At 47.5% G+C, this 16,057-nt stretch overlaps 1 protein-coding gene across 3 annotated transcripts in view; it reads right to left on the bottom strand.

Moving 5' to 3' along the window:
• LOC115153919 (teneurin-2) overlaps window positions 1-16,057 on the bottom strand; it is a 363,296-nt gene that overhangs the window by 30,445 nt on the left and 316,794 nt on the right. For all 3 annotated transcript variants that reach the window (XM_029699598.1, XM_029699599.1, XM_029699601.1), the window contains 5 exons: window positions 13,609-13,804; window positions 3,994-4,095; window positions 2,873-3,067; window positions 2,116-2,316; window positions 78-263 (listed from right to left, as the gene is read on the bottom strand). In XM_029699598.1, coding sequence (XP_029555458.1) covers window positions 78-263; window positions 2,116-2,316; window positions 2,873-3,067; window positions 3,994-4,095; window positions 13,609-13,804 — 880 coding nt within the window. The remainder of the gene's footprint in view (window positions 1-77; window positions 264-2,115; window positions 2,317-2,872; window positions 3,068-3,993; window positions 4,096-13,608; window positions 13,805-16,057) is intronic.

The raw sequence follows: 16,057 nt of genomic DNA, 5'->3' as shown, positions 1-16,057 counted from the left end.
AGGATAGAGGCAGCGTACTAATGTTTGTGTTAGTATGTTAGCGTGTCAGGGTGTTGGCTGATTGGCCAGATGCATACCGATGGTGCAGTGCTCTCCGTTCCAGCCCTGTTGGCACTGACACTTTCCGTCCCGGCAGGTCCCGTGCTTTACACACAACGGGTTGCAGACACGCTGGTCACATCCGGCGCCGGTCCAGCCCTCATCACAGCGACACACTCCGCCAAAACACACGCCGTGGGCGCCACAGTCCGACGAGCAAACCTCTGTGGAGGCACAGTAGCACAGTAAAAGACAGTGGATCCGCATACTAGATGAACAGAGGGAAAGGGTTTTCACAGAGGAGCTGTGGATGAACAGAGGGAAAGGGTTTTCACAGAGGAGCTGTGGATGAACAGAGGGAAAGGGTTTTCACAGAGGAGCTGTGGATGAACAGAGGGAAAGGGTTTTCACAGAGGAGCTGTGGATGAACAGAGGGAAAGGGTTTTCACAGAGGAGCTGTGGATGAACAGAGGGAAAGGGTTTTCACAGAGGAGCTGTGGATGAACAGAGGGAAAGGGTTTTCACAGAGGAGCTGTGGATGAACAGAGGGAAAGGGTTTTCACAGAGGAGCTGTGGTCATGGTGACTAGGGGCGGCAGTATATACACCACCGTTCAAAAGTTTGGGGTCACTTAGAAATGTCCTTGTTTTTGAAAGAAAAACTATTTTTTTGTCCATTAAAATAACATCAAATTGATCAGAGATACAGTGTATTTTTTAACATTTTATTTATTTATTTCACCTTTATTTAACCATGTAGGCTAGTTCTCATTTGCAACTGCGACCTGGGCAAAATATAGCATAGCAGTTCGACACATACCAAACAGAGTTACACATGGAATAAACAAAACATACAGTCAATAATACAGTAGAAAAAAAGAAAACAAAAAGTCTATATACAGTGAGTGCAAATGAGGTAAGATAAGGCAGTTAAGGCAATAAATAGGCCATAAATAAACAATGTGTAGACATTGTTAATGTTGTAAATGACTATTGTAGCTGGAAACGTCTGACGAAACTGACTTGCCTAGTTAAATAAAGGTAAAAAAATCAATTAAAATAGGTGTACAGAGGCCCATTATCAGCAACCATCACTCCTGTGTTCCAATGGCACGTTGTGTTAGCTAATCCAAATCTATAATTTTAAAAGGCAAATTGATCATTAGAAAACACTTTTGCAATTATGTTAGCACAGCTGAAAACTGTTGTCCTGATTAAAGAAGCAATACAACTGGCCTTCTTTAGACTAGTTGAGTATCTGTAGCATCAGCATTTGTCGGTTCTATTACAGGCTCAAAATGGCCAGAAACAAAGAATTTTCTTCTGAAACTCGACAGTCTATTCTTGTTCTGAGAAATGAAGGCTATTCTATGTGAGAAATTGCCAAGAAACTGAAGATCTTGTACAATGCTGTGTACTACTCCCTTCACAGAACAGAGCAAACTGGCTCTAACCAGAATAGAAAGAGGAGTGGGAGGCCCCGGTGCACAACTGAGCAAGAGGGCAAGTACATTAGAGTGTCTAGTTTGATAAACAGACACCTCACAAGTCCTCAAATGGCAGCTTCATTAAATAGTACCCACAAAACACCAGTCTCAACGTCAACAGTGAAGAGGCAACTCCGGGATGCTGGCCTTCTAGGCAGAGTTCCTCTGTCCAGTGTCTGTGTTCTTTTGCCAATCTTAATATTTTCTTTTTATTGGCCAGTCTGAGATATTGCAACTCTGCATAGAAGGCTAGCATGCTGATAATGGGCCTCTGTACGCCTATGTAAATATTCCATACAAAATCTGCTGTTTCTAGCTACAATAGTCATTTACAACATTAACACTGCATTTCCGATCAATTTGATGCTATTTATAAAGGACACATTTTTTTTTTTTTTTTAAACAAGGACATTTCTAAGTGACCCCAAACTTTTGAACGGTAGTGTATATAAAAAAAATAACTAAAGACACACATAAAAAACAACTAAAGAATAATATCGTGTGGTTGTCAGTTCCACATACATGTCAGTATATACACACAAAAATAAGGTCGCATGGGGAGAGGCGTTGTTCCATGAGGTGTCACCTACCCATGGAGCAGTCTGGTCCCATCCAGTTTGGATCGCAGCTACAGATGCCCGTGTCGGGTATGAAGGCCCCGTGTCCGTGACACTGGTCTGGGCACTGGGCCCTGGGATGCTCACAGAGGGGGCCTGCCCAGCCTGGTTTACAGTGGCACTGCCCACTTGCACAGCTACCATGGCCAGAGCAGCCAGGGTCCAAACAGTCCACTGGAACACAGAACAGCAAGAGAGACATGATGTCAATGCACCACGCTCAAAAACTTTATTAGTAGTAGTAGCAGCAGTAGAGAATAGTGAATATACTTAAAGCGGTGAATATAATGAAAGACAGGAAGTAAACGACAGCCATTACTGCTGTCTTTTTCAGTCTCTTTCTATAATCCGAACTCTCTCTAGTCCTCCATCACTGTCTCCCTTCTACCCCTCTCTTCTCTTCAACCTACTTTTGGCTCCATCTTCACTTCATCCCAGCTGAGCAGAAACCCATCAGAACACAATTGAATGAATCAGATCCAGGGCAATTCTTTAAAAGCCGGATCAATAAAATGGATTCCATTCCCTTAATAAAGTTTCTGATGTATAAACCACTGCAGTCTCATCCATTCTGAAACTTAATATGGCACTAAAGTAGAGACAATTGTGTGTGTGTGTGTGCGTGTGCATGTATCCGAGAGTGTGTGTGAACGAGTGTGTATGTGAACGTGTGTGTGTGTGTGTGAACGAGTGTGTATGTGATAGGGATAAGCTCTATTCTAGCACTTACCTTCCTCACAGGTGTCGCCACGGTAACCGGCGGAGCATGTGCAAGAGCCCTCGGAGCAGGTGCCGTGGCCGTTACACTCTGGGTCAATGCACTGGCCCACTGAGACATCACACTCTGGACCCTTCCATCCGCTGTAGCAGATACACAAGCCCTTGTCATATTGGCCATTCCCACTGCAGAGGACTGGGCAGGCAGCTAGACAGGAGAAATGAGAGACACAGCAGGTAAGACGAGGTGCAAGACAGCGGCTTCGCATCCTGTTCTGGATTAGTGAGTCACTCATGTTGAGATTGTCATTTTGGACATGACTCAAAATAACTCACGGTGTCTCTTTTTATGAGTTTCAAGATAGGGGTAAAATATTCTATATTATAAACTGGGGTGGTTCGAGCCCTGAATGCTGATTGGCTGAAAGAAAAGCTATATCAGACTGTATACCATGGGTATGACAAAACATTTATTTTACTGTTCTAATTACGTTGATAACCAGTTTATAATAGCAATTAGGCACCTCGGAGGTTTGTGGTATATGACCAATGTGTCCATAAGAACAGGCCTTAGCCGTGGAATATTGGCCATATACCACAGCCCCTCTGGCCTTATTGCTTAGTTATAAACTGGGTGGTTTGAGCCCTGAATGCTGATTGGTTGAACGGCTAAGGGCTGTATCCATGCACTCCTCATTGCGTCGTGAGTAAGAACAGCCCTAAGCCGTGGTATATTGGCCATAAATAACACATCCTCTGGCCTTATTGCTTGAATATACCTATACAATACCTATAATATACCTATACAATACCTATAATATATACCTATACAATACCTATACAATACCTATAATATATACCTATACAATACCTATAATATATACCTATACAATACCTATAATATATACCTATACAATACCTATAATATATACCTATACAATACCTATAATATACCTATACAATACCTATAATATACCTATACAACACCTATAATATATACCTATACAATACCTATAATATACCTATACAATACCTATAATATATACCTATACAATACCTATAATATATACCTATACAATACCTATAATATGCCTATACAAACCAATATAATCTAGGTGATAACAAAGTTCGTACCTTTGGCACAATCCATGCCATGGAACCCTGGGAAGCAGTGGCACACACCCGACATACACTCTCCGTTTCCATGGCAATTCTGCGGGCATTCTTGCACTGAATCTAAGATTGAACAGCAAGGATTGAAACAGACAAGATATTACTATATAAAAAAAGACTGTATATATGAATATATTATTATAACCAAATATATATGAATATATTATTATTGAATCCAAATATATATGAATATATTATTGAATCCAAATATATATGAATATATTATTATTATAACCAAATATATATTAATATATTATTATTAAAACCAAATATATATGAATATATTATTATTAAATCCAAATATATTTTAATATATTATTATTATAACCAAATATATATTAATGATGAAATATTATATACAATAGAGAAGGATGTGATTGTTCCCTCTCCTTCTCCCTCCTCTATTATCCCTCTCCCTCTCCCTCCTCTAATATCCCTCTCCTTCTCCCTCCTCTAATATCCATCTCCTTCTCCCTCCTCTAATATCCCTCTCCTTTCACCTCCTCTAATATCCCTCTCCCTCTCCCTCCTCTATATCCCTCTCCTTCTCCCTCCTCTAATATCCCTCTCCTTCTACCTCCTCTATATCCCTCTCCTTCTCCCTGCTCTAATATCCATCTCCTTCTCCCTCCGCTATTATCCTTCTCCCTCCTCTAATATCCCTCTCCCTCTCCCTCCTCTAATATCCCTCTCCTTCTCCCTCCTCTAATATCCCTCTCCTTCTCCCTCCTCTAATATCCCTCTCCCTCTCCCTCCTCTAATATCCCTCTCCTTTCACCTCCTCTATTATCCCTCTCCTTCTCCCTCCTCTAATATCCCTCTCCTTCTCCCTCCTCTAATATCCCTCTCCTTTCACCTCCTCTATTATCCATCTCCTTCTCCCTCCTCTAATATCCCTCTCCTTTCACCTCCTCTAATATCCCTCTCCTTCTCCCTCCTCTAATATCCCTCTCCTTCTCCCTCCTCTAATATCCCTCTCCTTTCACCTCCCTCTATATCCCTCTCCTTCTCCCTCCTCTAATATCCCCCTCCTTTCACCTCCTCTAATATCCCTCTCCCTCTCCCTCCTCTAATATCCCTCTCTTTCTCCCTCCTCTAATATCCCTCTCCTTTCACCTCCTCTAATATCCCTCTCCTTTCACCTCCTCTATTATCCATCTCCTTCTCCCTCCTCTAATATCCATCTCCTTCTCCCTCCTCTAATATCCCTCTCCTTCTCCCTCCTCTAATATCCCTCTCCTTTCACCTCCTCTAACATCCATCTCCTTCTCCCTCCTCTAATATCCCTCTCCTTCTCCCTCCTCTAATATCCCTCTCCTTTCACCTCCTCTAATATCCCTCTCCTTCTCCCTCCTCTAATATCCCTCTCCTTCTCCCTCCTCTAATATCCCTCTCCTTCTCCCTCCTCTATATCCATCTCCTTCTCCCTCCTCTAATATCCCTCTCCTTTCACCTCCTCTAATATCCCTCTCCTTCTCCCTCCTCTAATATCCCTCTCCTTCTCCCTCCTCTAATATCCCTCTCCTTCTCCCTCCTCTAACATCCATCTCCTTCTCCCTCCTCTAATATCCCTCTCCTTTCACCTACTCTAATATCCCTCTCCTTCTCCCTCCTCTAATATCCCTCTCCTTCTCCCTCCTCTAATATCCCTCTCCTTCTCCCTCCTCTAATATCCCTCTCCTTCTCCCTCCTCTAATATCCATCTCCTTCTCCCTCCTCTATTATCCATCTCCTTCTCCCTCCTCTAATATCCCTCTCCTTCACCTCCTCTAATATCCCTCTCCTTCTCCCTCCTCTAATATCCCTCTCCTTCTCCCTCCTCTAATATCCCTCTCCTTCTCCCTCCTCTAATATCCCTCTCCTTTCCCTCCTCTAATATCCTCTCCTTTCACCTCCTCTAATATCCCTCTCCTTCTCCCTCCTCTATATCCCTCTCCTTCTCCCTCCTCTAATATCCCTCTCCTTCTCCCTCCTCTAATATCCATCTCCTTCTCCCTCCTCTAATATCCCTCTCCTTCTCCCTCCTCTATATCCCTCTCCTTATCCCTCCTCTATTATCCCTCTCCCTCCTCTAATATCCCTCTCCTTCTCCCTCCTCTAATATCCATCTCCTTCTCCCTCCTCTATTATCCCTCTCCTTCTCCCTCCTCTAATATCCCTCTCCTTCTCCCTCCTCTAATATCCCTCTCCTTCTCCCTCCTCTAATATCCCTCTCCTTCTCCCTCCTCTAATATCCCTCTCCTTCTCCCTCCTCTATTATCCTTCTCCCTCCTCTATATCCCTCTCCTTCTCCCTCCTCTAATATCCCTCTCCTTCTCCCTCCTCTAATATCCCTCTCCTTCTCCCTCCTCTAATATCCATCTCCCTCTCCCTCCTCTAATATCCGTCTCCTTTCACCTCCTCTATTATCCTTCTCCCTCATCTAATATCCCTCTCCTTCTCCCTCCTCTAATATCCCTCTCCTTCTCCCTCCTCTATTTTCCTTCTCCCTCCTCTATATCCCTCTCCTCTCCCTCCTCTAATATCCCTCTCCTTCTCCCTCCTCTAATATCCCTCTCCTTCTCCCTCCTCTAATATCCTCTCCTTCTCCCTCCTCTATTATCCTCTCCTTCTCCCTCCTCTAATATCCTTCTCCTTTCACCTCCTTATCCCCTCCTCTAATATCCCTCTCCTTCTCCCTCCTCTAATATCCCTCTCCTTCTCCCTCCTCTATTATCCCTCTCCTTCTCCCTCCTCTATTATCCCTCTCCTTCTCCCTCCTCTAATATCCCTCTCCATCTCCCTCCTCTATTATCCTTCTCCCTCCTCTATATCCCTCTCCTTCTCCCTCCTCTAATATCCCTCTCCTTCTCCTCCTCTATATCCCTCTCCTTCTCCCTCCTCTAATATCCCTCTCCTTCTCCCTCCTCTAATATCCCTCTCCTTCTCCCTCCTCTATTATCCTTCTCCCCTCCTCTATATCCCTCTCCTTCTCCCCTCCTCTAATATCCCTCTCCTTCTCCCTCCTCTAATATCCCTCTCCTTCTCCCTCCTCTAATATCCATCTCCCTCTCCCTCCTCTAATATCCCTCTCCTTTCACCTCCTCTAATATCCCTCTCCTTCTCCCCTCCTCTAATATCCCTCTCCTTCTCCCTCCTCTAATATCCATCTCCCTCTCCCTCCTCTAATATCCCTCTCCTTCTCCCTCCTCTATATCCATCTCCTTTCACCTCCTCTAATATCCCTCTCCTTCACCTCCTCTATTATCCTTCTCCCTCCTCTAATATCCATCTCCTTCTCCCTCCTCTAATATCCCTCTCCTTCTCCCTCCTCTAATATCCCTCTCCTTTCACCTCCTCTAATATCCCTCTCCTTCTCCCTCCTCTATTATCCTTCTCCCTCCTCTAATATCCATCTCCTTCTCCCTCCTCTAATATCCCTCTCCTTCTCCCTCCTCTAATATCCCTCTCCTTCTCCCTCCTCTATTATCCCTCTCCTTCTCCCTCCTCTAATATCCCTCTCCCTCTCCCTCCTCTAATATCCCTCTCCCTCCTCTAATATCCCTCTCGTTCTCCCTCCTCTATATCCCTCTCCTTTCACCTCCTCTATTATCCTTCTCCCTCCTCTAATATCCATCTCCCTCTCCCTCCTCTAATATCCCTCTCGTTCTCCCTCCTCTAATATCCCTCTCCTTCTCCCTCCTCTAATATCCCTCTCCCTCCTCTATTATCCTTCTCCCTCCTCTAATATCCCTCTCCTTCTCCCTCCTCTAATATCCCTCTCCTTCTCCCTCCTCTAATATCCCTCTCCCTCCTCTAATATCCCTCTCCTTCTCCCTCCTCTATCATCCCTCTCCTTCTCCCTCCTCTAATATCCATCTCCTTCTCCCTCCTCTATTATCCCTCTCCTTCTCCCTCCTCTAATATCCCTCTCCTTCTCCCTCCTCTATTATCCATCTCCTTCTCCCTCCTCTAATAACCCTCTCCTTTCACCCCCTCTAATATCCCTCTCCCTCTCCCTCCTCTAATATCGCTCTCCTTCTCCCTCCTCTAATATCCATCTCCTTCTCCCTCCTCTAAATCATCTCCTTCTCCCTCCTCTAATATCCCTCTCCTTTCACCTCCTCTATTATCCTTCTCCCTCCTCTATATCCCTCTCCTTCTCCTCCTCTAATATCCCTCTCCTTCTCCCTCCTCTAATATCCTTCTCCCTCCTCTAATATCCCTCTCCCTCTCCCTCCTCTAATATCCCTCTCCCTCCTCTAATATCCATCTCCTTCTCCCTCCTCTAATATCCCTCTCCTTCTCCCTCCTCTAATATCCCTCTCCTTCTCCCTCCTCTATTATCCTTCTCCTTCTCCCTCCTCTAATAACCCTCTCCTTTCACCTCCTCTATATCCCTCTCCTTCTCCCTCCTCTATATCCCTCTCCTTCTCCCTCCTCTAATATCCCTCTCCTTCTCCCTCCTCTATATCCCTCTCCTTCTCCCTCCTCTAATATCCCTCTCCTTCTCCCTCCTCTAATATCCCTCTGCTTCTCCCTCCTCTAATATCCTCTCCTTCTCCCTCCTCTAATATCCCTCTCCTTTCACCTCCTCTATTATCCTTCTCCCTCCTCTAATATCCCTCTCCTTCTCCCTCCTCTATTATCCTTCTCCTCCTCTATTATCCCTCTCCTTCTTCTCCCTCCTTATATCCCTCGCCTTCTCTTCCCTCCTCCCTCCTCTAATATCCCTCTCCTTCTCCCTCCTCTAATATCCATCTCCCACTCCCTCCTCTAATATCCCTCTCCTTTCACCTCCTCTATTATCCTTCTCCTTCTCCCTCCTCTAATATCCATATCCCTCTCCCTCCTCTAATATCCCTCTCCTTTCACCTCCTCTATTATCCTTCTCCCTCCTCTAATATCCATCTCCTTCTCCCTCCTCTAATATCCCTCTCCTTCTCCCTCCTCTAATATCCCTCTCCTTCTCCCTCCTCTAATATCCCTCTCCTTCTCCCTCCTCTAATATCCCTCTCCTTCTCCCTCCTCTATTATCCCTCCCTTCTCCCTCCCTTCTCCTTCTCCCTCCTCTAATATCCCTCTCCTTCTCCCTCCTCTAATATCCCCTCCTCTTCTCCCTCCTCTATTATCCATCTCCTTCTCCCTCCTCTAATATCCCTCTCCCTCCTCTATATCCTCTCCTTTCACCTCCTCTATTATCCTTCTCCCTCCTCTAATATCCCTCTCCTTCTCCCTCCTCTAATATCCCTCTCCTTCTCCCTCCACTATTATCCCTCTCCTTCTCCCTCCTCTAATATCCCTCTCCCCTCCTCTAATATCCCTCTCCCTCCTCTAATATCCCTCTCCTTCTCCTCCTCTATTATCCCTCTCCTTCTCCCTCCTCTAATATCCCTCTCCTTCTCCCTCCTCTATTATCCCTCTCCTTCTCCCTCCTCTAATATCCCCTCTCCCTCCTCTAATATCCCTCTCCTTCTCCCTCCTCTATTATCCCTCTCCTTCTCCCTCCTCTAATATCCATCTCCTTCTCCCTCCTCTATATCCCTCTCCTTCTCCCTCCTCTAATATCCCTCTCCTTCTCCCTCCTCTATATCCCTCTCCTTTCTCCCTCCTCTAATATCCCTCTCCTTCTCCCTCCTCTAATATCCCTCTCCCTCTCCCTCCTCTAATATCCACCTCCTTCTCCCTCCTCTATTATCCCTCTCCTTCTCCCTCCTCTAATATCCCTCTCCTTCTCCCTCCTCTAATATCCATCTCCTTCTCCCTCCTCTAATATCCCCTCTCCTTCTCCCTCCTCTAAATCCCTCTCCATCTCCTCTCTAATATCCATCCTCTCCCTCCTCTAATATCCCTCTCCTTCTCCCTCCTCTAATATCCCTCTCCTTCTCCCTCCTCTAATATCCCTCTCCTTCTCCCTCCTCTAATATCCCTCTCCTTCTCCCTCTCCCTCCTCTAATATCCCTCTCCTTCTCCCTCCTCTATTATCCCTCTCCTTCTCCCTCCTCTAATATCCCTCTCCTTCTCCCCTCCTCTAATATCCCTCTCCCTCCTCTAATATCCCTCTCCTTCTCCCTCTCCCTCCTCTAATATCCCTCTCCCTCCTCTATTATCCCTCTCCTTCTCCCTCCTCTAATATGCCTCTCGTTCTCCCCTCCTCTATATCCCTCTCCTTTCACCTCCTCTATTATCCTTCTCCCTCCTCTATCATCCCTCTCCTTCTCCCTCCTCTATCATCCCTCTCCTTCTCCCTCCTCTAATATCCATCTCCTTCTCCCTCCTCTATTATCCCTCTCCTTCTCCCTCCTCTAATATCCCTCTCCTTCTCCCTCCTCTAATATCGCTCTCCTTCTCCCTCCTCTATTATCCTTCTCCTTCTCCCTCCTCTAATAACCCTCTCCTTTCACCTCCTCTATATCCCTCTCCTTCTCCCTCCTCTATATCCCTCTCCTTCTCCCTCCTCAACTATCCCTCTCCTTCTCCCTCCTCTATATCCCTCTCCTTCTCCCTCCTCTAATATCCCTCTCCTTCTCCCTCCTCTAATATCCCTCTCCTTCTCCCTCCTCTAATATCCATCTCCTTCTCCCTCCTCTAATATCCCTCTCCCTCCTCTAATATCCCTCTCCTTCTCCCTCCTCTATTATCCTTCTCCCTCCTCTAATATCCCTCTCCTTCTCCCTCCTCTAATATCCCTCTCCTTCTCCCTCCTCTATTATCCTTCTCCCTCCTCTATCATCCCTCTCCTTCTCCCTCCTCTAATATCCCTCTCCTTCTCCCTCCTCTATTATCCCTCTCCTTCTCCCTCCTCTAATATCCCTCTCCTTTCACCTCCTCTATTATCCTTCTCCCTCCTCTAATATCCATCTCCTTCTCCCTCCTCTATATCCCTCTCCTTTTCCCCTCCTCTAATATCCCTCTCCCTCTCCCTCCTCTAATATCCTTCTCCCTCCTCTATTATCCCTCTCCTTCTCCCTCCTCTAATATCCCTCTCCCTCCTCTAATATCCCTCTCCTTCTCCCTCCTCTAATATCCCTCTCCTTCTCCCTCCTCTAATATCCCTCTCCCTCCCCTCCTCTAATATCCCTCTCCTTCTCCCCCCTCTAATATCCCTCTCCTTTCACCTCCTCTAATATCCCTCTCCTTCTCCCTCCTCTAATATCCCTCTCCTTCTCCCTCCTCTAATATCCCTCTCCTTTCACCTCCTCTAATATCCCTCTCCTTCTCCCTCCTCTAATATCCCTCTCCTTCTCCCTCCTCTAATATCCCTCTCCTTTCACCTCCTCTAATATCCCTCTCCTTCTCCCCTCCTCTAATATCCCTCTCCTTCTCCCTCCTCTATTATCCTTCTCCCTCCTCTATATCCCTCTCCTTCTCCCTCCTCTAATATCCCTCTCCTTCTCCCTCCTCTAATATCCCTCTCCTTCTCCCTCCTCTAATATCCATCTCCCACTCCCTCCTCTAATATCCCTCTCCTTTCACCTCCTCTATTATCCTTCTCCTTCTCCCTCCTCTAATATCCATATCCCTCTCCCTCCTCTAATATCCCTCTCCTTTCACCTCCTCTATTATCCTTCTCCCTCCTCTAATATCCATCTCCTTCTCCCTCCTCTATTATCCCTCTCCTTCTCCCTCCTCTAATATCCCTCTCCTTCTCCCTCCTCTAATATCCCTCTCCTTCTCCCTCCTCTAATATCCCTCTCCTTCTCCCTCCTCTATATCCCTCTCCTTCTCCCTCCTCTAATATCCCTCTCCTTCTCCCTCCTCTAATATCCCTCTCCTTCTCCCTCCTCTAATATCCATCTCCTTCTCCTCCTCTAATATCCCTCTCCTTCACCTCCTCTATTATCCTTCTCCCTCCTCTAATTTCCATCTCCTTCTCCCTCCTCTAATATCCCTCTCCTTCTCCCTCCTCCCCTCTCCTTCTCCCTCCTCTATATCCCTCTCCTTCTCCCTCCTCTAATATGCCTCTCCCTCTCTCCTCTAATATCCCTCTCCTTCTCCCTCCTCTAATATCCCTCTCCTTCTCCCTCCTCTAATATCCCTCTCCTTCTCCCTCCTCTAATATCCCTCTCTTTCTCCCTCCTCTAATATCCCTCCTTCTCCCTCCTCTAATATCCCTCTCCTTTCACCTCCTCTAATATCCCCTCTCCTTCTCCCTCCTCTAATATCCCTCTCCTTCTCCTCCTCTAATATCCGTCTCCTTCTCCCTCCTCTATAATCCCTCTCCAGTTTTGATCAGGCAGACTCCTTCCCTCATCACCTCTTACCTCCCTACCGTTCATAATTAGAGATGTCTAAATAATTAACAGTCATTAAAGTTTTACTGAAGTCTGAACCTGCTAGCCTTTCTATAGCTAATATAATAGTCTGTTAAAATAGAGTTTAACGCAGAACGTCTAGTGTTTGAAGGAAGAATGAACTCGGGCACTATACTGGGTAGGCAGCTCCTGGCAGCAAGTAATACATGCATCTGTTGAGATTTAGGAATTCTTATTACCATTGTTTATCTGTAAACATCCATTAGCAGAGAGACAATTAGCTAAGAAATAAAAAATGCACTGCACCGATAATTGAAAATGCCTCTGTGGCGTGACTGTCTAACACATGATTTAAATGATTCAGTACACTACAACTTCTTAGCTTGGCCCAAAGGTCCTCACACCCCTTCGTCCTCCTTAATCACACCAGTATTCATCCCCACTGCAGAGGTAAGTACAGTATCTGTAATTGAATTGCTTCGATCCCTCAGTGTCCCCATGGCAGTACGGCAGAGGGAGAGGCTACTCCAGCCACCGCTGTGTGTTGTGTGTGCTTCCCCACGGACGATTACAGGTTTACGGAAGTATCAAAGGCAAATGAACAACGAGCAGATTCGTATTTGTATACTAAAAGAGTCTACTGTATGAATACAAAACGCTGGCTTTGACCTCATGTATATCAATGTGTCTCTTTAGGCTGACCTGCACAGGACTCTAGGGCAGAGTTAGGAGCTACAGTTGCCAAGCTAAGCCATCCATCTCTGCTCTCTTCTTCCTCTCTTTCAGTCAAGGTGAAGGTCCGGTTCTGTTCTCTTGGCCTGGGTTCTCCTCTCAGCAGCATCCTCCTCAGAGAATGTTATCATTCAAATTGATCTCTAAATCAAAGAGGTTGTGTCATGCTTTCCCTGCAGCAGAGCCTACATGTGTGGACATAGTGGTTCTCTTTCATGGGGGCTCCAGAGAGTCACGAATACTTCAAAAACCAAAATGAGTGGAAACATTTGCTGTGTTTTTACCTGTTGTTTGTTCTCAGCTGTTGCGTGCTTGTCTAGTGTTCAGGGACGGCCAACTGTGTGACAGGCGCTGTGTGCAGACGGAGAGGACTCCACAGGGATCTCTTTTTATGACTCAATCTCTATCCTTTCCAACACTTTTATCAGTTCTCACTCCCAATATCAGTCTAAGCCTATCAGACCAACAGGAATGCAATCCTGGAATGGTGAATTTGTAAAACTCACTCAGAGGTGTTACTTAGTACCAGAATCCTAAATGTTCCGCCCTGGCTTTACAAGGAGAATATAGAAGTGTAAAGCAAGCAGGTAAATATCATAACAGCACCCACCTAGGGCCATGGTGCTGAAGGAGACAGACTCCTTGTCCTTGCCGTCGTTGTAGAAGGCCAGATGCCAGGTGCCAGGGTCCAGGTACTGAACAAAGATGGCCTCATTCAGAACCACCGTGTGGATGCTGCGGCGCTCCCGAGGAGACTCCACCACGCTCCACTTCTCCTTCCCGTCCAGACGCTCCATGTAGTCATACTGGATACAGAGATCAGGGTTAGGGGTTAGAGAGACAGGGAGGGAGAGACAGCAGAGAGAACAGGGTTAGTGAGGGAGAGAGGGAGGGAGGGACAACAGAGAGAACAGGGTTAGTGAGGGAGAGAGGGAGGGAGGGACAGCAGAGAGAACAGGGTTAGTGAGGGAGAGAGGCAGGGAGGGACAACAGAGAGAACAGGGTTAGTGAGGGAGAGAGGGAGGGAGGGACAACAGAGAGAACAGGGTTAGTGAGGGAGAGAGGGAGAGAGGGACAGCAGAGAGAACAGGGTTAGTGAGGGAGAGAGGGAGGGAGGGACAGCAGAGAGAACAGGGTTAGTGAGGGAGAGAGGGAGGGAGGGACAACAGAGAGAACAGGGTTAGAGAGGGAGAGAGACAGGGAGGGACAACAGAGAGAACAGGGTTAGTGAGGGAGAGAGAGAGGGAGGGAGGGACAACAGAGAGAACAGGGTTAGTGAGGGAGAGAGGGAGGGACAACAGAGAGAACAGGGTTAGAGAGAGAGAGAGGGAGGGACAACAGAGAGAACAGGGTTAGTGAGGGAGAGAGGGAGGGACAACAGAGAGAACAGGGTTAGTGAGGGAGAGAGGGAGGGGAGGGAGGGACAACAGAGAGAACAGGGTTAGAGAGGGAGAGACGGAGGGACAACAGAGAGAACAGGGTTAGAGAGGGAGAGAGGGAGAGAGGGACAACAGAGAGAACAGGGTTAGTGAGGAGAGAGGGAGGGAGGGACAGCAGACGAGAACAGGGTTAGTGAGGGAGGGAGGGAGGGAGGGACAACAGAGAGAACAGGGTTAGGGAGAGAGGGGAGGGAGGGAGGGGACAGCAGAGAGAACAGGGTTAGTGAGGGAGAGAGGGAGGGAGGGACAACAGAGAGAACAGGGTTAGAGAGGGAGAGAGGGAGGGAGGGAGGGACAGCAGAGAGAACAGGGTTAGTGAGGGAGAGAGGGAGGGAGGGACAGCAGAGAGAACAGGGTTAGTGAGGGAGAGAGGCAGGGAGGGACAACAGAGAGAACAGGGTTAGTGAGGGAGAGAGGGAGGGAGGGACAACAGAGAGAACAGGGTTAGTGAGGGAGAGAGGGAGAGAGGGACAGCAGAGAGAACAGGGTTAGTGAGGGAGAGAGGGAGGGAGGGGACAGCAGAGAGAACAGGGTTAGTGAGGGAGAGAGGGAGGGAGGGACAACAGAGAGAACAGGGTTAGAGAGGGAGAGAGACAGGGAGGGACAACAGAGAGAACAGGGTTAGTGAGGGAGAGAGAGAGGGAGGGAGGGACAACAGAGAGAACAGGGTTAGTGAGGGAGAGAGAGAGGGAGGGAGGGACAACAGAGAGAACAGGGTTAGAGAGGGAGAGAGGGAGAGAGGGAGGGACAACAGAGAGAACAGGGTTAGAGAGGGAGAGAGGGAGGGAGGGAGGGACAACAGAGAGAACAGGGTTAGAGAGGGAGAGAGGGAGAGAGGGACAACAGAGAGAACAGGGTTAGTGAGGGAGAGAGGGAGGGAGGGACAGCAGAGAGAACAGGGTTAGAGAGAGAGAGAGGGAGGGACAACAGAGAGAACAGGGTTAGTGAGGGAGAGAGGGAGGGAGGGAGGGACAACAGAGAGAACAGGGTTAGAGAGGGAGAGAGGGAGAGAGGGACAACAGAGAGAACAGGGTTAGTGAGGGAGAGAGGGAGGGAGGGACAGCAGAGAGAACAGGGTTAGTGAGGGAGAGAGGGAGGGAGGGACAACAGAGAGAACAGGGTTAGAGAGGGAGAGAGGGAGGGAGGGAGGGAGGGACAGCAGAGAGAACAGGGTTAGTGAGGGAGAGAGGGAGGGAGGGACAACAGAGAGAACAGGGTTAGAGAGGGAGAGAGGGAGGGAGGGAGGGACAGCAGAGAGAACAGGGTTAGTGAGGGAGAGAGGGAGGGAGGGACAACAGAGAGAACAGGGTTAGTGAGGGAGAGAGGGAGGGAGGGAGGGACAGCAGAGAGAACAGGGTTAGAGAGGGAGAGAGGGAGGGAGGGAGGGACAACAGAGAGAACAGGGTTAGAGAGAGAGAGAGGGAGGGAGGGACAACAGAGAGAACAGGGTTAGTGAGGGAGAGAGGCAGGGAGGGACAACAGAGAGAACAGGGTTAGTGAGGGAGAGAGGGAGGGAGGGACAACAGAGAGAACAGGGTTAGTGAGGGAGAGAGGGAGGGAGGGAGGGACAACAGAGAGAACAGGGTTAGTGAGGGAGAGAGGGAGGGAGGGAGGGACAAC

This window comes from Salmo trutta, chromosome 19, assembly GCF_901001165.1.
Source record: "Salmo trutta chromosome 19, fSalTru1.1, whole genome shotgun sequence".
Lineage (NCBI taxonomy): Eukaryota > Metazoa > Chordata > Actinopteri > Salmoniformes > Salmonidae > Salmo > Salmo trutta.
The sequence above is the reverse complement of the archived record's forward strand: the minus strand, read 5'-3'. Positions and strand labels throughout refer to the sequence as shown.